The sequence below is a fragment of the Thermobia domestica genome, chromosome 9, assembly GCF_964235325.1.
Source record: "Thermobia domestica chromosome 9, izTheDome1.hap1.1, whole genome shotgun sequence".
In the NCBI taxonomy this organism is placed as follows: domain Eukaryota; kingdom Metazoa; phylum Arthropoda; class Insecta; order Zygentoma; family Lepismatidae; genus Thermobia; species Thermobia domestica.
In genome coordinates, this window is record NC_137462.1 from 56,202,342 (window position 1) to 56,226,347 (window position 24,006).

General features: G+C 33.5%; 1 protein-coding gene across 9 annotated transcripts in view; it reads left to right on the plus strand.

The window, feature by feature from the left end:
* Positions 1-24,006, plus strand: part of LOC145694669 (uncharacterized) — a 508,204-nt gene that overhangs the window by 239,265 nt on the left and 244,933 nt on the right. For all 9 annotated transcript variants that reach the window (XM_081771152.1, XM_081771151.1, XM_081771150.1 and 6 more), the window contains exons 3-4: positions 6,207-6,338; positions 18,569-18,682. In XM_081771152.1, the coding sequence (XP_081627278.1) occupies positions 6,207-6,338; positions 18,569-18,682 (246 nt within the window). The remainder of the gene's footprint in view (positions 1-6,206; positions 6,339-18,568; positions 18,683-24,006) is intronic.

Sequence of the window (24,006 nt, forward strand, 5' to 3'; positions counted from 1 at the left end):
ACAAATCATTTGATACACCTTTTTTCTATCTCAATTTTCAAGTCTTTAAATATAATTCCCAGCTTCCTAACACTTTATTTATTTCTATTTTTGGTACCTACAATATGTTCACTTTCAAATCTTTAATAATAATAATAATAATAATAATAATAATAATAATAATGTTTAAATGTTTAAATGTTTATTAGGGACAAACAGCTACAGCCACAAAGTGCCCCCAAGAAGGATTATACAATTATAGGGCGCTTACATTTAAACAACATAAAATTGAAACATGCCAAAAAAAAAAAAAAAAAAAAAAAAAAAAGCAATGGGTATTACAGATAAAAATACAATGAAAAGCATAATGAGAAAACAAATAAGCAGAAATATCATCTTAAGTACATCTCAAACAAGTACACCCAGTCATGAGACTAAAATAACATTGAGATGAGTATACAGTAGGAAAAAAGTATATAACATATTAAAAGGAACATACATATAGTCAAAGTTACAAATGAACATACATGTAAATCATAAAATAATATAAGCTTAATTTTCAAATCAAATGACACCTTATTAAAGTACACTCATTCAAAGACAGAAATAAAAATAAGATAAATTTACCAAAGAATACAAAATAAGCATATGGCATGTGAAACTCATAACCAAGATAATAATAATAATAATAATAATAAAAAGAAGTGTAGTATCCAAAAAAAGAAAGCAAAGATAAAAGAAAAAAGATGATAGGAAAAGAGAAAGAAAGTTAAAAGAGAGAACAAGAAAACCTTTTTTTTTTTTAAAAAAATTTCAAATTAAAAAAAAATTCAAATGGCACCTTACAAGTTAAAATTATTTGTCCTTTAGAATTTTAATTAATTGTGAACGAATTTTAATAAAATTACTTTGAAAGATATCTATAGCATGGTAATACTTATTGGCTGTATCTATAGTTTTATAAATTGAACTCTTCAGGGTAGGAACATTCGAAACAAAGGGTACAAAATTTCTAACATTGCGATATGGAATTCTTATGGACCAGAGACCATCAATAGAAAAGACACCTTGAAGAATATTATGAAAAAAACTTAAATCAAAAATACACCGCCTATCAGTTAGAGGTAACAAATAAAGGTCTTTAGATATGCAAGACAAACTCTTATCTTTGAAGTTTTTAAACTTCCATCGTAACCAAGCCAAAAAATTGTTTTGAACAGATTCTATAGCATTTACAAAATACTTAGTTTCACAATTCCAAATAACAGTGCAGTACTTCAGATGGGATCGCACATTGCAAATGTACAAAGTCTTACACGTATTGACATTCAAAAAATTACGGCATAGACATTTTAACATAGCTAAGTTCTTCCTAGCCTTAGAAGTTATTACCTGTAAATGCTTATTGAATAATAACTTGTTATCCAAAATTATTCCTAAATCCTTGACATAGGCTCCAAAATCGATTCTCTGTTTACCGACTGTATAATTATACAAAAGAAGATCAGTTTTCCTTGAGAAAATTATGCCTTTAGTCTTGGTAATATTCAAAGGCAAAAAATTGGTTTCAGACCACTTGACCACTAATTCAATATTATCTTGTAAGGTTACTTGATCTTGAAAGGTTTTAATTTCTTTAAAAATTTTTATGTCATCGGCATACATCAAATATCTACAATTTAACTTCTCAGGTAGATCATTTACATACAACAAAAACAACAACGGACCAAGATTAGAGCCTTGAGGCACACCAGATGTTATATTATGAATAGAAGACATATAGCCATTATACCTTACTTTGAATTTCCTATTATCTAAGTACGAATCTAGCCACTTTATTATTTGATTCGATAATTTATACTTATACAACTTATTTATTAATAAGTGATGAGGTAATTTGTCAAAAGCTTTGGCAAAATCAAAGTAAATAACATCTGTCTGACCACCCGATCGAATAACAGAAAACAAACTATGTACAAAGCATGCCAAATTTGTAGTAACTGATTTACCATTTATAAACCCATGTTGATTTATATCCAACTGATCACGTACAGCATTATACAAGTAGTTGTACATTATTTTTTCAAAAATTTTAGGAATAACATTCATTATAGATATTGGTCTATAGTCGTTAATTTTGTCACCTTTAGTCTTAGGTATTGGCGTTACGGCTACAATTTTCCAGGCTTCAGGATAAATGTTTTCATTTAAACTCCAATTAAACAAAGATGCTAACACTGGTGAGATTACCTCAGCTACACCTTTTATTATAAAAACAGGTATTCCATCTATACCTGACGCAGATTTAGTCTTTAAGAATTTAATAGCATCTCTTACATTTCTAGTTGTAATAGGATGTATTTTCGTTTCACAAAAAGTTCTTGATGATGTTAAATAATTATTTGTATTGCTAATATTTGAAAATGTCTGGTAAACTGATGCGAAGTACTCTGCAAACAAATTTGCCAACGACTCGCAGTCGGTAACCAAAGAATCATTTACTACTATTCCAGTTGCAGTCTTGTTATTACCCTTAGATACATATCTCCAAAATTTCTCAGGATTACTTTTTAATTGATTTTCCATTTTAATATAGTGAATACGTTTGTCATCTTTTAACTGAGTCTTAAAAGCCTTGCGGTAGTTAGCAAATAATAAATAGTCTTCGTGTTTTAATGTATTTTTATACTTTTTATGAGCTAAATTCTTTGCTTTTAATAAAGAAACAGATTTTTTGGAGTACCAACACGGATATTTAGATATTCTTGGCCTAGATTTCGGAATATTTGTTTCCATAGCTAATACAATTGCTTTTTCAAAATCGACAACAGCTTCATTTATATCTGGTTTTAACAAGATATTATACCAATCTATATTGGCCAGTTGTTGATATAATGCATAATAATCACCTCTAACAAATTGAAAACGTTCAGAAAACTTATTTATTTTACAACCTTTAGGTAAAAACACAATGATTTCAATCGGATAATGAAAAATGTCAGGATAGACCATACACTGATTGGTTTTTCTTGACATAGAAGTATCATTTGTGATAACAAGATCAAGAGCAGAAACTGAAGGTTCAACACACAGGTTAGTATTTTCCAAAAAAACAGCTAATTGCTGAAACTTCAATTTGGAATAATAATGTATTCCTGGAAGCTGTTCATTATTTAACCAATCAACTTTGGATATATTGAAATCTCCAAGAATCAGTATATCATTTTCCAAAGGATTTAACCTACTAGAAATATGGTTCAAATAATTTTCAAAATTTACAGGGGAAAAAGTTGGTTGAAAATAAACACACGATATTAAGAGATTCTTTCCAGTATTACATTTTAATTCAATCCACACACATTCACTTATAAGTTCAAGATCAGGCCTGCGATTCACCATAAAGTTTTTCTTTATTGCTATCAAAGATCCACCACCTCTTTGACATGACTCTTCGCTATATAATCTGTCGGCTCTAAAGCATGTATAGGTATCTGGGAAATAATCGTAGTCTCTATGAATATCAGATAACCATGTTTCTGTTACTGCAATTATATCATATTCACAGTCAGAAATTGAAGAGAAAAAATCACTACTTTTAGTTCTAAGTCCACGGACATTTTGATACCAAATTTTAAGGTTTAGGTTCATCATGCTTAGTAGGAGAATTATGATTAGTAACTTCGCCATAATTCCGCAATCTACCATAGAAAGGACCTATGAGAACACCTGTAGGCCACACTTTAGGATCATTAATTCGGGAAAAGTCTAATTCATTCACCTCTATATGAAAGGAAGAGTAAGAATTATGTTTAGTCTTCAATCTGGTACAAACCACTTCTTTCACATTGAGTTCCTTAACAATTCCTTCAACTTCTTCACTAGTAACTAACGGGTTAAGTCTTGTTACAAACAGTGCTTTTCTTCTTGATTTAGATACCAGGTTTGAATTACCTGAGCCACAGCCAACGGTGAGTTTCCTTGGTTCTCTCCGAGAATCTGAAATCGGCAACTTCTTAGCTCTCAGAGCTTGAAATGGTTTATTATTTTTGGATATTACTTGAGACCAGAGTGAAGGTGTGGATTTAGAGGATATTTGCTCATCTCTACCAGTTTCACTATTATCCGTTAAATGTGGGAAATGATTTTGATCATTGATGTTTGGAGTCGGTGTAAAGTCTTGTTCAAAGTCCTGGTTAGAAGTTGAGATCTTACAGGTGTAGACTTGTTCTCCAATTAACAAACTTCTCAACAAAGAGTTTTCTTTCCTCAAACTTACAATTTCATTTTTAAGTTCAAATAGTTCATGTAAAAGTTCACTCTTGATCTTGTTTACACTAAATTCAAGTAATTTTGATATCATTTCAAAGTCCATAGAAGAACCCTTACAACAAGATAACTGGTCATTTTGTCTCTTTTCATTTTCAGAGACACGTGGTTGCCTAGCACTAGTTGAACTACCACAAACAAAAAAATTATCTTTTTGAACACAAGCACTACATTTAAATTCACTTAATTGGATATGTTCCTTTTTACTAATTTGTTCAAAGCAAGCTGAGTGACATTTTCTTTGACAAGTATTACATTTAACAGTTTTCTGCTTTCCATATATACATTGATTACATTGTGGACAATCATCTGCTAGAGGTGCCATTTAATATAAACATAATAACACACAAAAAAAAGGAAAAAAGAAAAAAATAAATACAATGAACGCGCACACAGACGTACAAAGACTCCAAACGGCCAAAAAGGAATCTATTCAATTAAAAATATTATCAGTTTCTCGACCTGCCAGAGGATCTAAAATCACTGAAGACCTCACGACCCAACCTATTATTGTGAAGCTTAGGAACAGAGAAGATGGAAAGGTCCCTGCTTAGCCACCATAGAGCCCTGCTGCGAGATACTAATGCACCTCGACTTACTGCTCACGATGTTTCCAGCCCCACCTCGTGGAGGAAGGGACAGTTGTTCATTGATGATAATTGGCCAGAAGAAAGGAAAGACCTTAAAAGAAATGAGCAACCACGGGGCCAAAGGCCGAGAAGCGATCAATAATAATAATAATAATAATAATAATAATAATAATAATAACAATAATAGTGCCCTTCACTTGCTCTACTTTTATCCGTCAACTTCTTGGTTTTACATAATTCTTCTCAGTTATCATTGCTTTGTTATCTTCAGCATTTACTTTCATACAGTAATCTTCACAACTTTTCTCAAATTTTCGAACATACTGTTAATTGTTGCACTATAAGGGACATATTATTTGGATAATAAATACACTTAATTATTCCAGATTCTGCCATGCACTACAGTTCTCAAGTAAGCTCTTCGTCTTGACATAAGAGTTACTGGTTTAATTATCTTCCGTCAGTAATAAGTGTTTCTCTCATGTTTTTGTTTTAACGGTAACTTCTTTCACATTTTTCTTAAAGTACAATCTCTTCTACATTCCTCAAGTAGTCTTCTCATCTTGACGTAACAAATATCATTAATTCTGTCCCATTTTTCTTTTCACCGTAGCTTCCGTCACGTCTCTTAAAATATAATGTCTTCTACAATCTTTAGCTATCCTCTTTATCTTGACGTAACAGTTATCTGTTTTTAAAACCTTCCGTCAGTAATAATGTCTTCTTGTTTTTTTCTTTTAACGATACCTCATCATTTTTCTGAAAACATATTTCTTATTAGATAATGTTAGATTATTCTCTTTTCTGTAGCTATTCGTAATATTTCCCTACCGGTTTTCCGTTCAATCCAGATAGTTTCCATTATTATTTTATGTACCTAAATTTCGAAAGTTTCTGGCCGCTTTTTCATATCCACTTTATTATTATTATTATTATTATTATTATTATTATTATTATTATTATTATTATTATTATTATTATTATTATTATTATTATTATTATTAGTACTATTTTCTTCGGATAATACATCGCTGGGTGGGAACCTTATGAAGAATTCGTTGTAATAATTTATTCAGCGACCAACAGAAGTGCGCTTTTCGTGTTCTTGTATTTCTTGTGTAAATTCTACCCTTACTTTCATCTCGCGTTTATATTTCAGATTGTCGCTAATATTACACATAAGTATCTGTAATTTGCCATCTATTCGACTTCCTTTTTTTCTCCAAGTTTCTGTATTTTTATCTGGTTTTGTGTATATTTGTATGTGTGTGAATTAACTGGCGTTTTATACTGTAGGCTTGTTCGTTGCAGGTGTATCAAAATGATCCGTGGTCGAAATATATATGTAAGTTATGTTTGGACCAGTTAAATCAAGTGGATGCTTTTCAACAAAGATGTCAGATTGCTCAGGGAAAAATAATCAACGACGCTAGAGGTTCCCAGGTAAATTTATTTTTGCATGCTTTTATAGTGTAATTTCTTTTGGCAACATACTATTTGTAAATAGAGTATAAACTGCATTGAAAGTATGATAAATGAAGTTTTAATCCAACCAAGTGAGGGTAATATTTTTTGTAGGAGGAGCAATCAAACGCAGATCATTTAGTCATGACCTTGAAGCCAGATATACCATTTTGTTTTTGCTTCGGCCGAAAAAAACGGCTATAGAATTGAAACTCGATAGAAATAGTTACGTTGTGATAAGATTGAATATAAAAATAGGAAAAAGAAAGTTCCAAAGTGACATAAGATAAATTTCCGTTACATTAAAGTAGAGATTCTAAGCTCCCAGCAGCGTCAGTATTTGCAATAATTTTAAATGTAGTTTGCATATTTCTTTTTCTGAGTTCCACAAGAAATGTGGGAAATCATGAGACGTAAACACTAATTCGTAATATTCAGTTACTCTTTAGACATCTACAAAGCTACATACAACTGCAATGGAACTTATACAATAGTATGCCAAAAGAGATGTTAAAGCTAGGATAGAAATGTATCAGAGATTCTAAGAGCAGCACGTCATTATTTTGTAATCAGAATACTTGTAGGTAATTCACTATAAACTCGTTAGGTTAATATATTCGTAAGTCATAGAACGATATAGGAAAGACAAAAATAATTCGTTAATTAAATTCGTAATGACACACAATCATAGTCATACGTCTTACAAATCAAATCAGAAAAATAAACACACTGCTGAACAAGACTACACTTATTTAATATAAAAAACACATTTACATGTGACGTTTCGATCTTCTAGCCAAGATCCTCATCAGACGTACACTCATCAGGGAGTGGGGTTGAAGTTCCTTCATATTCCTGAATTTATCGATACAAAAATCAATCAATGACTTGTCCACTTTAGGATCGTATTTCTTGTTACGTAAAGGCTCTAACTGTTGTAACTAACGGTAGCCGTTTTACTTTGAAATTGGTTAATGAAAGCGATAACAAAGTCTTGGTAATCCACACATTGATGTTCCAAATCGTACCAACTTAGCGCGGAACTATCTAACAGGTGCGCTATAATGTTTAGATATTACTCTTCAGGGATATCCTGTAATCTGGCTTGAGCTTCAAACTTTTGAAGAAATCATTTGGCGGTAATTCTGCCGTTATATCCATCATATCTAACAAAGAAACGTAGGTCTGCGACGTTAAATGATACCCTGCGTTATTTGAGCTTCTTACGTTGAGATGTCGGTACTCTTTGGGCTCTTGATTCATACTTTGATTCTTCGACACTGCCGCTGGTTGAGCTGGTTGGTGATGAAAACAACCTTCTTGTAGAATGAATTCTACTATGGACGGGTTCTGTGTGTCTAAAACTTAATATTCTTCCTTCTCTCATTTCTTTTGAGTAACTGCTCGGTTCCATCTTTACTCTGGTAACGTGATACGGATCTGAGGTGAGCTCTTCTTGATGTCCTGTTGGATTTCGTTTATGTCGTTACGAAAGTTTCGGTTCTCGAATTTTCCTTCAATTTGTAGTTTTTCCACTTCTTTCTTTATTGCAGCTACATCATTATTAATTTGTTCTTGGTAGATGTTGAGACATCCTAAAGTGAGTTTATTTTGTTCCTTGCAGTCGTCTCGCAAATCACGATGGGCCTGGATTAAACTCTGTTTCACATTTTCAACTTCTACCCATAGCTGATCGGTATTTTTATGACAAATCTTGTAAACTTCATTTATTACTTTGTTGTAATCGTCCATTTCCTACTTTTGTTCGTTCAAAACAGACCTCATTTGTTCAATACTGATTGCTTGCGTCTTCATTTCTAGTGAAATTCCATCCATTTGGTTCCCGATGGCTGTTATTTGTTGCTGAATGGTATTGGTCTCCTGTTCTATCTTAGCTTCCATCTTGTTTTCAATGGCTGCTCTCTGTTCCATCTTTTCAATGGCTGCTGTCTGTTTTTCATGTTATTTTCAATGGTTGTTGTCTGCTGCTGTATGATATTCGTCTGTTGTTCTATATTAGTTTCCATCTTTTTTCAATACATGCTGTCTGTTACTCCATTTTAACTTCCAGTTGGTTCACTGTTGGTCCATTCTTGCCAACAGTCTTTGGATTTGTTCGGCTAACGATTCGATACTGCTTTGAAATAATTGCTCCATTTTTCCTTGCCGGGTTGTTACATACATACAGATTAAATTCACAATACAATAATAAGAGTCCAATCACGTGAACACTTAATCTAGTACGTAAGATAGCAAATTTTTCTGAATTATCGCTTCCAATATGCCAACTTACAGTTCCGAGTAAGATATGGAATGCATAATTGTCGTAAAAGATATTTGTTGAAGACATCAACAAATACACAAATAGCAATGAAAAATACATTAGAGAGTTCGTTTTAGTTTTCAAAAAATGTAAAATATATATATATACAGTTAAAATAATTTATATATATATATATATATATACACATACATCTATGAGTAACACCTCGTTTTTGTTCAAATGCGGCAAATATTCTGCTTTCAAAGCACACTAGAATTATTTTAACTGTATATGGAAAGAAAATAATTGGCTTGCATTTCTATATTAACTAAAATGAATAATGTTTTATTTTAATACTGTACGTTCTGTATTTAAAAAGAAAGAAATTTCTAAAACAAAAATGCTGTTGCTTTTGTTTTCACTAGCTTCATAAAAGGTTTTATGAAGAACTGAGAAATACAATACGTTTCGGTCGATTATTCTTGGATTTTTTTTTTAAAGGACAAAAACGTACTGATGACGCCGGTCCTGTTGTACATACAATGGGATTTCGTGATGAATACAATGGAAACTCAGTTTTGGAACAGAACTGTTATTACTGTCTATACAGAACAAGGAGTCACTGGATCTAATATCACTAGTTTCAATCACTAATAGTTTTGTCACACTTGTGACTGTAATGGCGAATAGTAATTATATACAATCAATTACCAATATATAATTTCTTAATTTACACCTTGTAAGTTAATTCGTTTTCCCGATCACTCCCGGCACCAAATTATGTAACATATTGTAATGATTTCATAGGTAAAGACAACGGTCTGGGCGAGTCTTTTTCCCCTTTACCAATTTATTATAAAATTCCTAAGTACAATGTCTATGATTTACAAAGAATAAATAGTGTCTTTTCTTTTTGTTGACCAGATGAAGGAGATTGGTGTTTTGCACGATGCCCCTTCTCTCAAAGCAGTCTCCAAGGCATCTGCAAGGTTTTAGTGGGTCTTGAAGGATAACCCCCTCAGCCCAAAGTAGCTTCGTGAGGGTTTTATTGTGGTGAGGATCGCTAGTCCAATGTGATCTCGGGTTAAGAAAAGGTGTATCCCTAGTCCAATGTGACCTTGGAGCAGGCGTTGGTTAGTTGATCAGTTGGTCCTCCTCGGCCTCCGTCGTCTTGATTTCGTGTCTTCCGTGTTGACTTCTCGTCTGCTTCATTGTAATCAATAACACGTGATGCATTGACATGTGCTTTTGTTGTGATGTGGGGATCCTTAAACCCCCCCGCACTGGAAAAAAAATAATCTGCAAGATTATTTTTGAGAAAGATACATTTTTGTCATTAATGAAAGTTATTTGCACCACAACACTGATACACTTGGAAACACTGTAAAAGACACTGTAAACACTATAATACACTGTAAAATTACTAGGAAAAAACCTGTTGTGATATATATATGTAATGGTAATAACACTATGTTTCTGTCCCATCTAACAATAAGCAGGATCAAAATAGTCACTATCATTTTCCTCAGAGTGGGCAGAAGTGTCATTACTGTAGTTAATAAATATATACCAGTTCATTAATGGTTAAAATTGGTATCTATCTTTACGTCACATCCAGTATTTGTTGTCTGTACCGGTGAAATCTCAACTTTAGTAGTAGGCGCCGGTGAGTCAAGTCTTTCTAATGGTAAAGATATGTCTAGTCGATTAGTTAAGCTTTTGTTTTTGTAACGGGACTTATAAAAGATGAGGTCCAAATAAATTATTATTATTAGAGCCAAGGAGAGGAGAATTATCGGTATTAGAATCTGGAACGTATTTCTGGAAAGGAAAAGATGGTTTTAGTGTTGGTGTTCTTTTAAACGTTTATATAAGAAATGTAAAGTTATTCCTATAGTAAGTAGAAGAATGAATAAAATACATGAAATAATGAGAATGGTCCAAGGAAAAGAATGGTGTAAATGTAATTCGGAAAATAATTCGGTAAATTGCTTCGTTCTTGCTAAAATAAAGCTTGAAGAGATGTCACAATTTGTTGAATATTTTGTAGGTTGAAAGTAAAATTTAAACTATAATTGGTAGGAAGTGTGCGATGTTCTATTGTGAAAAATTGGCCGTATGTCTGGTTGGTCAGTTGAGGATCTCTGAAGATATTCATAATCATCATATGGAAAGAAATAAGTTAGAGTTGTGATCCGTTTCATCTGTGACAACTATATAGTTTCTTTGGTGAGCTATTCGTACTACTTTCCTTGTTGTTAGTAGAAGTCTCGTTGGAGTATACAAATAAAATTATTCTGCTTTTGATAACGAAGGTTTAATGTGGCAGTTGGCTGTTATATTTCGTAAGATGAGATTATGTAAGCAATCCGTTTTCTGTGATCTTGCTTGAGTTTGAAATTTACAGATTTCTATCATACGGTGTGTTTGTCCAAGTGAAACATCGAATTAAAAAATCCATGCCGACGTCCATATAGCAAATTCTGGGATTTGTAGACGGAGATAAGAAGAGTCTGTCAAAAATCCACCGTTAAATATTTTATGTAGAAAATGATAATTACTGTCTCGTATGATGGGAATTCGTAATATGATACCTAAATTTGCTTTCTTTGAATCAAAATATACGAGATATGCCTTGGAAGTTTGATAAAAAAAAAGTCCCAAGTCTTGTTCCATTAAAGTGCCTCTTAAATTTGCGTTACCCTCTATAATATTATTAGCAAGGGTTGACTTAATTAGTGCGTCAATAATTCTATTATCCAATATGCTTTGTATTATTAAGTCGAAATGTTGCTCTATAAACTGAAAGTTTAAGAGAGTAATCAAAAATCGCTCATTTGTTGCTATGGTACACATTAATTGTAAAATCTCATGATGTGTTTGAGAAACCAGTTTTTCGATTGCTACTGTGAAGTTAGAGACGATGTGGGTTAGTCGAAACTTGCGTTCTTTAATTTCCTGAATCTGTGAATTAAGGTATTCCGTCTGATCTTTAAGAAGGTTTATAGTTTTTTAATTTATGGACTTCATATAGCGAAAATCCACTAAATGCTAAATTTGTGAGCCTTATTAGAAGTCTGAATATCATTCTTTTGTTTCTATGTGAACATCCCTCTCTAAAATCACATGGGATTATAGTATTAATTTTATTAATAAATTGTGGTTCCTTTTCATGCAATAATTTGATTAAATGTTCATATCCAGAACATGATTCATTTTTGAGTTGGACTGCAGAGAAGTCTAAATACAGGCGATACGGTACAAATTCCATGTCATCGTAGTGGGTGACATTCGTAAGTCCTAAACGGCATGTCCTGAAAATATAGGCACAAGACCTAAATTTTAGGACTTGTGCCGTTTAGGGCTTGTGCCGCGAAATGATTTTTAGGACTTCTGCCGTTTAGGTCTTGTGCCTTTTTCAATCACTTGCTTTAGTTCTGAAATTCGCCACCACCACACGAAATTGCGACGATGCAGCAGCTAGTAGGCGATAATGTTACGAACGTAGCTAATTCAACGGTAACAGCTATATTTGTATTACTAAGATTATTATTATCATTATCTGTTCTGCACTTATACAGGAATTACATAATATAACCTATTTCGTTCTAAGAATTAATTATATAATTGGTTAAGAAATTCGTTTCTTTCAAATGGAGATACGAGAATCCCAGGACAAATTCCTAAAATAAATAAATAAATAAATAAAAAAGTTTAAAAAGCATATTTTTACCAGACTTCTGAAACCAAGCAAATATTCAGAATTGTAATTTATACTGTGTGGAGTGTATTTTATTAAGAGTAGGATAAAAATCCACCAAAGTTTATTTAATTAGGACAAAAGCTCACTAGACATTTCACGAGTGTACATTAAATACCAACTGTATACATTAAGAACGCAGTAAATTTAAAATTGAACAAAGAACATTTATTATGCAATACAGTTACTATATTTCACGGTGTGTTTTGATAGAGTTGATATGTACAAGAAAAAAAATCAACAAATAACGCTAAATACAATACGTTTGCAGAAACCACTACATACTCATTTAGGGATGTAGCCAGCAAATTTTTCTAGGAGAGCAGGTTTTTTATATATTAAGAGTAAACCAAAAGTTTATTTCCAGATTACGAAAGCTTCAGTAATTCCCGTTCTGCCTAATCTTTGGAGGTGGGGAATTCTGTACAGGGAGGGATTTCTTCTAGGAAATTTTTTCTTCTTAATTGTAAGAGATTCTGTAAGGAGAATAAATATTTCTTCAGGTTTCATCATAAATTTTAAATGTTATTCTACTTGTTCTTCTCGGAAAAATGAGTAGATACAGTTTTGTTATTAACAGTATTATTCACATCTATTTTAGAAAAATGAATGTGATTTTCTTTAAATACCTGCAGAGAAATGGAAAATTGATTAACTCAGATGAAAGAAAGTCGTTTGACATTGTAACTGAAACAAACATAAAACAAACTTAATTCGGTCTAATATAAAGTCATTTCAAAACAATTTTTTTCTCAGTTTTCCAGTAATTCATATCCAACATGCTAAGGTTAGCAGTAAATAAAAGGTATCATATTTCACATCCTCAAGACATGTTTGGCCATACAATAAACAAATAATCCAAGAAGGTGCAAAAGACGGCCCTTATCCCGATTATCTGATCTTTTGGTTCGATTGGAGCTCTATAAAAAACATACAAGTATTTGAAAGTGTGATATTGATATTTTGCATTGGTGCTATTTACAAGCTTGTATATTAACAATATAAATACGAGAATAGAAATATGTTATCGCATATAGTATATGATTATGTATAGAAGACAAATCAGCTGATAGGTGATGCTGAAAAAGGAGTTGTGATGTACAAAACTAACTGTAAGACTCTTTCTTAAGGTCTTCCTTATGCATTCTCTTGCATTGTTTATTTGTGGCCAAACATCTCTTGAGGATGCGAACTGTGACACATTTTACGTACTGAGAGCCTTAGCATGTTGGAAATGAACTTCTGGAAAATTGAATAAAATTTTGATGTGAAATGACTTGATATTAGTCCGAATTAGGTTTGTTTTATGTTCGTTTCAGTCACAATGACAGACGGCTTTCCTGCAACTGAATCAATCGATTTTCCATTTTCCTGCAGGTGTTAAAAAATTACATTCATTTTTATTAAAGTAGATGTGAATAACACTGCTAATGACAGAACTGTATCCTAGCCATTTTCCCGAAAAGAACTAGTAGAATAACATCTAAAAATGAAACTTTAAGATATGGTTATTCTTCTTACAGACTTTGTTGGAATTACTAAACCGATTATTACGAATGCAGGACAAAATCAAAGAGGACAAGCCCTTGAAAATTCTGACAAATTGAATTAAAATCAAGGGACAGAATAATAGGCGCAGCCTAATAAAAGGATGATTATTCTTTTCTTCAACACACCTTTGACAGAGGGAGGGGTGAAGGAGACTACAATTGATGGACGATATCAAAACAGAAAAATAGTACGTGAAGATGAAGAGGTTAGCGGAAGACCGTGGAGCATCAGTTGCAGCAAGTGACCTGCCATTAGTGGCAGAATACCTATGATGATGATGATGATGATGATGATGTCATGCACCTAAAATGTTATGTGTAGTTCTTCACTTTATTGGAATAACCTTTTTAAAATACTGAAAACTCAATAAAACACGTAAGACTGTTGTACAGTAGTAAGTATAGACTATATTTCACATTTTGATCTTTGCTAAAAGATTAAAAATTTCTTCCTCAATCCTGCTCATTCTGGAAATATTCGCAGAAGAGGAAAACATTTTTCCCGTCCTTAGTGTTGAAAATAGGAGATTGGTATTTGGCACAAGTAATTAGTACCATAAGTAATATTTTTTTAAAATGATTTCCAGATCTGTATGTTAACCCAGGGCCGCGCCAGAGGGCCCTAAAACGGGAAAAAGGGATTTTTCAGCAAAAATCCCTATTTTACTTAATTTTTCCCTCCTTAGGGACGTCCGAGGGACATGAGGGTAATACAATCTGGAAGCCTGCTCTATTCTGAAGTAAATGGCGTATGAATCGCGATCCTACGATAATTAGGGACGTGTCAAGAATTTTTTGAAATTTGTATAGTATCTTTGGGAAATTCCGGAAATATTTGTAGAAGAGGAAAATATTTTTCCCGTCCTTAGTATTGAAGATAGGAAACAATTAGTACACAGGCACAAGCAATTAGTACACCACGTAGTATTTTTGAAAGTGATTTCTGGATCTCTATGTTTACCCAGGGCCGCACCAGAGGGCCCCAAAATGGGGAAAAAGGGATTTTTCAGCAAAAATCCCTATTTTACTTAATTTTTCCCTCCTTAGGGACGTCCGAGGGACATGAGGGTAATACGATCTCGAAGTCTCCTGTATTCTGAAGAGAATGGTGTATGAATCGTGATCCTACGATAATTCGGGACGTGTCAAGAAATTTTTAAAATTTATATAGGGTATTCTGGGACATTCTGGGAATATTCGCAGAAGAGGAAAATATTTTTCCCGTCCTTAGTGTTGAAGATAGGAGATTGGTATTTGGCACAAGCAATTAGTACACCACGTAGTATTTTTGAAAGTGATTTCTGGATCTCTATGTTTACCCAGGGCCGCGCCAGAGGGCTCCAAACCGGGAAAAAAGGGATTTTTCAGCAAAAATCCCTATTTTCCTCAATTTTTCCCTCCTAAGGGATGTCCAAGGGACATGCGGGTGATACCATCTGAAATTCTACTCCATTCTGAACAAAACGACGTATAAACCATAATTTTACGATCATTAGGGACGTGTCAGAATTTTTTTTTTAAAATTTGTAAGGTGCATTTTAGGGGATTTTTGGGCGTTTTTTTTATGCTCTCTTAACATGGGTAAAAAATTTTCCCGCCCTTACTATTCAAGACAGGAAATTCGAATTTGTCACAAGTAATTGGTGCACTACGTAGTATTTTCCCAAATATTTGGAGGTTTGTGCGCAGACCCGGTAGAGCCTCAGGGGTCCCAAAATTTAAAGAAGGTTTTTCTTGGCTAAAAATCCCGATTTTCCCTCAAATAATTCCCTTCTGGTACATCATAGGGACATGTAAGTGATACCGTTTGAAAGGCTGTTCCATTCTGAGAAAAACGAGGTATGAACTATGATCCTAGGGTAAATAGGGATGACACTGTCGCTGCTTATCTGAGACTCAAGAAAAACGCCGAAAAAGGGAAGAATTTAAAAGAGTTAATTAAAAATTTGATTGAAGACTATGCCGAGGTCGATGCAGACACACCGGTATGATAGTGTTCACATCAGGATGATAAATACATTCTGCAGTAATCTTTATATTTTCTCATAATTTTTACATTGCACTGACTCAGAAAGCATTTATTACAGATATCAGCAAATCAATATACCAATTTATAATTTACTTACATCAAGTGAGTTGTGTGAACAAAAATATAAGATAAAGGATAAGGCACAGATAGAAAAAATCACTGTGTTTATATAATTGATGTGGTAATATATGGTTGTAGTTTCTACTTATCTTCGTTACACAATTAACGTTGACATTTTGGGTAGAATATTTAGTCAACTACACACTCCGATTTTTTTTTTCGGACGAGGAGGAGGAGGGGGGGGGGGTAGATAACATATGCGAGGACACTGCAAAGTTATTATATGAATATATTTCTTACGTTACTTGCTACTAGCGTTCCCGCAATTTAATTTTGGTTTCCACAATTTAACATTATTATATTTTATTAAATTGTAGCCTCTCTCTCTTTCGTTGAGAAAGAAAGAAAATAAACGAGCTAAAATCTTAAAAATGCTTCCGATTATAAATACAAATGTACCGTGTCTTTGCAACTTTTGCAATTCATTGCTCATACTTGAACTATTCTGGTATGAGAGTCATAATTTCAAATATCTTGGGAACAAAGGAATTCAGCTTTCATATCAAATGGTGATATTATTATTAAACTAATGAAAATGAGTATGACGTTCTATCATTCCCGTGACATCTTAATTTTCTACATTGCATTGATACGTTTTTAACTGAATTTTTTTTTGTTAGTTTTAAAGCAGCTTTAGCATCGAGAATATCACTCCTTTTATGAGCAGTGGAACGCAAACTACGAATCCCATAGGGAATCGAACGCGAGCTTCTCACACTGAAGGTGCGTACACTTCAATCACGTAGTCACGAAGAAGTTTTTAAAACGTTAGAATTTAGGTTTCTGTATTGTAATGTCCTGCAAGGTTGTATTTACAAACACCCAACATGCGCTTTTATTTATAAACACCAATCATTTGTGCTTTAGTATGGAATATTATGGCTGCAGACGACAGGAACAGCAGCCCCATCGCCTCACTTGGACTACTTATATAACCGAGAGGATTCCATAAAAAGACATCAGTCTGCGACTGGTCATCCCTCTTTAGCTTGCTCTGAAGCTCTAGGAGATACCTATCCCAAAGCTTCTAGTTTGCTTCGGAACTCTAGGCTTCCATCTGCCCGCTTAGCTTGCTTGAAGCTCTGCGACTCTTAACCCCTTCACTGCTTGCACGGAGCATTGGGGATCCTAAAATCCACTCCACCTAGCTTGCTTCGGAGCTCTGTTAAGATCCTGCCTTATGCTGCTCGGGCGTTGAGTCCCCTCTCTTCACCCAATATCAGTGCATTTACATTATAGTATCATTTTGTAATCTACTGTTTATAATGGATTTTGTAACTATCTAATTCATATTAGCTTTGGTATATTCATTACCTTACACTAAAATACAAATGCTAAGCAAAGCAACGTTTTATTATAAAATAATAAAATAATAATGTTACAAAATCCGAAACTGTCACAATTATTATTTTATTATTTCATAATAAAACGTTGGTTTGCTCAGCATTTGTATTTTAGTGTAAGTTAATGGATTTTGTAATAAAAACCGGTAGTGGGAAAACGTTCCGGACTGTAATTTGCTCTACCAATACCTGCACAAGCAGAACTTTATAATGTATTAGTTTGCTTAAGAAGAATAATGAAGATAAATACTTCCGTTGTTTAGTTATTTCTTTCTCTGTTTCAGTATGTACACATACAAGAAAAGAGAGAGAGGTTGATTGATTGATGAATGACTGCATGAATTGCCCTCACATGATTATTTTTAGCTTGAACTTCTATCGATTGCATAACTCAACTCGCCTAAGAACTGATTGCATCCTGCAACTTCAACTTTTCCTCTGTTTTACCTCTCACTGTTTACGTGGACAAAGACACAGGAAATTGTACCATGACCACATCGTGGGAAAGACCTTGTTTAGCCTGCTCTACGTTACGCATGCGCTCGGTTGAATACTCAACACAATCTTATGCTTGTACTTGAACATCGATTTGGCTGGGTTTATCTCTGTTCAGGCTGTGGGCTGAGAGTGGCAGCTGTCGTAAGTGATCTTGTAACGGATTAATTGCTAGTTTTGCCGAAGATATGTTTAACCAAATGGGAATGCAGATTGTGTGAAATTTATAAACTAGTCTTTTTTTTTTTTTTAAATATTACATTGGAGTATTATGTGGGAAACATTTGCAGCCGGTTGTTAACAATTGCAAATTTGCAGCTGGACAAAGTAGGCGAAAAGGGTTAAGGAAATAAGCATTGAATTTATACCAATAAATTCAGTGTTCGGAAGTTTATACATCCATAAAATATATTATTTCTCTTTTTCATATATTATTCATATAATTATTTCTGCTTAATAGTTTTATGTTTTTATATAGTTATTCAATAATATTATAAGAAGTACATAGCAGTCAGTATTAATGTTTCATTTCAAAATATGCGTATGGCTTTCTGTAAGTGGTTTACCTGTCTAAGTAGTTCAGTTTCCAGTGGAATTAAAGGCCAGCATAAATAGCTTTCACTGTAGATCTTTTCCTTTTACTTTACAGAATAATATATGTCGACTTTGTGCGGAAGAGAAGAACAACAAGATTAATATATTCAATATCTCTGGAGAAAGTGTGAATATAACTACCAAGATTCAGTTATGTTTAAATATTACAGTAAGTACTTTTCACTGTATTCTGTTATATTATTTTCTTCCAATCGGCATATTTTCACTGATTTTCTTCTGTATTATATGTTATCAGTTTATAATATTTGTACATTAAAATTTCACTTATAGGGAAGAAATGTATAAAAAATATTGTAGCTCCGCTAAATTTTTCACTAACTTCTTAATTACCAATCAAATATTAAGTTGTACTAAGGTTGGAATGTATCCGTATTTTACGACATCGGGTATTCTTGGTTGGTTGAGTTGGAAAAAAAACATTAAATTAAAACTTTGAGTTTAATGCCCCACAATTGTGTCTGTTAAGCCCAGTGACGTAACTAGGGAAGAGGGCAAACGGCGCTTGTGACCCGGGCGACGGATTGGGAGGGCGCAAAATTGGGCAAATATTTGAGGAAATGTTTCGGTTTGATTGGTCAGGGGGGCGCTAAGGCGAGTTCTTGTCCCGGACGATAACTAGCGTAGTTACTTCGCTGGTTAAACTAAGGGAGACGACGATTCAAGCAAGTGAATGATGATGGAAGAATTGGTGGAATGAGAAAGTGGGAGAAAATGATTACCCCGACAAAACCCACGAACACGATGTTGTCCACCACAAACTTACTTGGCCGTGAATCGAACCAGGGACCCCACGAACCAGAGTTAAGCGCTCTACCACTGAGCCACCGTGTCCCCTTGGTTGGTTGATTTGGAGTTCAACATCCCATTTAGTATCGAGGCTGTGTAGGCATGGACCTGCAGGTAGAGATGCAAGGGCTCGGAAAAAAACCGGCTTTTTTGAAAAAAACTCGGTTTTTTCTGCTTCGCTTTTTTGCTTGGGAAATTTTGGGCTTTTTTGAAAATTTTGCTTTAAACTGATAAAGCAGACTTTATTTCGCTTTTCTACAACAGAAAACTCATTTACTTAGTGGTTGATGCAGATAATAATATGAAACCTCGAAAATAAACCATGAATTTTAAATAGATTTTTTAAAATTCTTAACATATTTACATTATGAATTCCAAAGGATTAACCAATGTATGTAATAATATTTTAACCCCTTATATACAATAAGTACTTAAAAAAATGATACACAAATAACTAGCAAAATTGTATGTAATATTTTTACTTCAAAATATCACACCCCCTTTTTGAAGCAAAGAAATCTGCACATCAAGAGCTTCGTTTCGGGTGGTTCTGTACATTCTTGAAATGTTTCAGTTATGTTTTAAGTTTCATATACATTGTATGAATATTTCGAACAAATTTTTCATTGATTGATCACATACGTAATAATCTGTTACCACCTATCAGGTGCTTCGGATCTGCAAAATCTGTAAAGCTCCAAATTCTGTAATGCACTGACTGTTCGTTAACCCTAGAACGGTCGGGCTGGGTCTGTGAGACCCATCTACTTATATTTTAAATAAAATTTTCAACTTAAAGTTAGCGGTTTGAGTTGTAATTTCCTATACCTTCCTAAAACGACCGATAAGAGACGCTAGTGTTGCAAACCAGTTTGATTTAATGTTAGTTTGCTTTTAATAGAGCTCTGAACCTCGCGTGGGTCTGTCAGACTCAGCCCGACCGTTCACGTAACTTTTTTTTTGCCAGTGTCAACGATCTTGTAGGAAGTTTACTTTTTTTAATGTGACTACCTATTCGACATTTTGTGTGTGTGTATATACGAACAACATTTCAGTTGGTATTTTGTGCAACTTTAGAACATAACGGAACGTGTAACAGATTCTGTGAGTGAAATTCATAGAATTTTATATGATGATGAAAGCGAAATGGACAATCCTGCTTTTGAATTATTTAGTGATCATGATAGTAACAGTGAGTGTGGGGAATAAAATGATAAGTGTGAAGAATTGTTACTACTGCCGCTGCTGAGAAATCTCCACTCACTCCGCCATTAGATAACAGTCTTGCCAAAATTAAAACTACAAAAACTTTACCCCCTGACATTCAGTACATTTGAACATAGGTAGTGCCTTAGGTTATGTTAAATAAACTTATGTTTCCTTTACAATATTACTTACCTATAACAAAATGTAAGCAAATATTCTTTTTTATATAATTTTCTAGAAAAACTCATATAATTTACTAACAAAAATATGTTAACAATTACAAAAATATTTTTAAAAATAAGCGAAAACATCAGTTTTGAGCTGAAATGCTTTTTCCTGCTTTAGAAATACTTGTAATTACACAAAAGAACGTTTTTATTTTAAAAATATTGGTTACATATTAATTATGCAGTTTTATTTTCTTGGGTCTCTCAGACCCAGCCCGACCGTTTATGAAACTTTTTTCCGCTCGACCGTTGTAGGGTTAAGCTTGTTCAGAATCGGGAAAGTATCGAATTTTCTTTTCATGGATGATATACGTAATAGACTGTTCATCTGAGCGTATGGTTTCCTAGGCTGTAGAGCATATAATCACCATCACGGTTTACCCAGTCCTGAAGGTTTCTGAATTTTTAACAAGAAAATTCGACATATCGTTACGAAACTTTTTTTTTTTTTTTTTTTACAAAAATGAAAAAAAAAAAACTATGGAATACATTTAAAAAGAATGGAAAAATCAATCACTGTTCCAATTCACAAGAAAGATGACAAAATTGATTGTAATAATTATCGAAGCATTTCTCTTAACATTCCATTAATGATTAACCCCACACACAGATGAAATTATTGGAGATTATCAGTGTGGTTTTAGTCGAAATCGACCAGATATTTACCATTCGACAAATACTCGAAAAGAAATGGAAATATATTACCCAGTACATCAACTGTTTATTCATTTTAGAAAGACTTACAACAAATCTAAATAAATAGAAGTTCACAAGGATCGTAATACGGCAAATTATGAATGCGTTAAAATATCAATTAATACTTTCAACACAGTGGAAACTTTCAAATATCTTGAATCAGTATTATTACCAGACAAAAATCATACCCACAAAGAAATTAAATGTCGACTGAAATCAGGAAATTCTTGTTATTATTCAGTTCAAAATATTTTGTCGTTGTCTAAATAATTCTGTCAAGAAATTTTGTCGTTGTCTAAATAATTCTGTCAAGGAATTTAAAGCTTAAAATATATAAAATGATAATCATGCCTGTTATGCTTTATGGTTATGAAACATGGTCGCTTACGCTGAGGGAAGAACGCAGACTGAAATTATTTGAGAATAAAATTCTGAAACGAATATTTGGACCCAAGAGGAACGTAATGGGGAATGGCGGAAACTTCATAAGGAGGAACTACATAATTTATACGGTTTACCAAACATCGTTAGTCATCAAGTCTAGGAGGCTCAGGTGGGCAGAATGGAAGAAAGTAGGAATAGCCAGAATGGAAGAAAGTAGGAACGCTTTCAAAGTTTTAACTGGAAATCCAATCGGGAAACGTCCATTAGGAAAACCTAGGCCGAGATGGGAGGACAATATTAAGATGGATCTAGCAGAAATAGTAATACAGAGTAGAAACTGAATTTAATTCGATAAGGACAGAAGTCAATGGAGAGCTTTTGTGGCCATAGAGAAAGAGAGAGAGAAAGAGGATACATTTAAGTTAAGCACAACTGCACAACAAACATGAGTGAGTGGTTAGCTTTCGCACTTCTATCGTGAAGTCCGGGATTCAACCCCGCATTCGACCATTTTGACAAAAGCTTTTCTTAATTCCATCTGTGAATGTAGAGATAGTGCGTGTACTATGAGTCCTGGCCGACTTCCTTTCTAATCGATTTAAATCTTTGTTATTTCTAATTACCAGTAGTGATGGATTTGCGAAGAGGGTTAGGGTAAGGATGTCTTTCGGATTGAAGCCTCTACCCCGAAATTACGGAATTTCTAAAACAAACTAAATATTAGCTTTGCCTTTACTCATAAACTTCAAGCTGTCCTCAAATAAAAAATTAGGAATTTTTAGAAAAAAATAAGCATTAATAAGAAAAGCCCCTCCCAAAATACTTTTCTAAATCCTCCACTGATTATCAGTATAAAATGTTCTTCAATGTTGTATCTGGAAGATTATAGCTGAATATACAAACGAAACAAAATATTTTTTATGGCTGTACTCATAAACTTAAACTCATCTTAAATAAGTTAGGAATTTTTAGAAAAACCAAACATTATTCAGAAAAAACCCTCCCAAATATTTTTCTAAATCCGATATTGATTATTTCTATCAAATGGTACTCAAGGTTGTGTCCGGAAGATTATTGTTAAATCCGTTAAATCCTTAATTTCCGTTGCACAACTACAGTAACGGAAATGTGGAAATACGCTCTGACAGATATATTGAAAAACGTACGCTCTGATGGATATATTGAACAATATAAGTTTAATTATGTGCTAGAAGCTAGAGTACTAAGCTCTAAGAAGTGGAACACGGATGACTAAAAAGAAATGATCTAGAGAAGAAAAAAGTGTCGATAATTCAGAAGTTAAAATAAAGTTAAATAGCTTCTAAAATTGCCCTCAAATACTACGTACTTTATGTTTACTTTAATTCATAAACCATATGCTCCATGCATCATGATGGTGAATTCCAGAGCGAAATATGGTATTTAGGTCATGGAATCTTATTTAACTTTTGAGCATACTATAAGAAAGCTATTTAAACAGAAAAATCATGAAAATGAAAAAAGCCAAAATTTCCAAAATTCTCGTTTTTTTTCCCAAAAAAGCCGGCTTTTTATGTGCAAAAAACCACCGATTCAAAAAAGCCGGCTTTTTTGCATCTCTGCCTGCAGGTGAATGTGGGATCAGAACTACTTGAGCTCCCACTGAAAATCGAACCAGGGTCTCCCACGCCGAAGACTCGTACGCTAACATCTAGCCACGGTTCATCGGATTTTCGTAAACTGTAATAGTATTCGTTCATTCTCTGTAATTCTTATACTCAATGAATTTCTTGCAGATATGAATAATTTCGAAACAGTCATTGCTTAAAACACAAGAAGAAAGGATACTTTTTTTCTTTCTTTCTCATGTTACTTCATTAGATACGAATGGACTGAGATAACAATAAAAATGATTTATAGACAGAAGCCGAATCTGTGAAACGTGCACCGTCATGATAATATAGTCACGTAAGAGCGTTGCAGGCATATAGTGGTGAGAGTTTGGTGAAGGAAGATAAACTTCGCGCGACGGGTAGTTGGCTAGACTGCGGTAAGAAAAGGAATACTTACGAGAGAAAATACAACTAATTCCGAAGGTCCATCACCGAAGAAACGAAACTTGTTAATTAGATTCTATCTTGTGTCGAACCAATCCACTGGATCGTTATTACTCACTTATATTTTCCTTATTGCA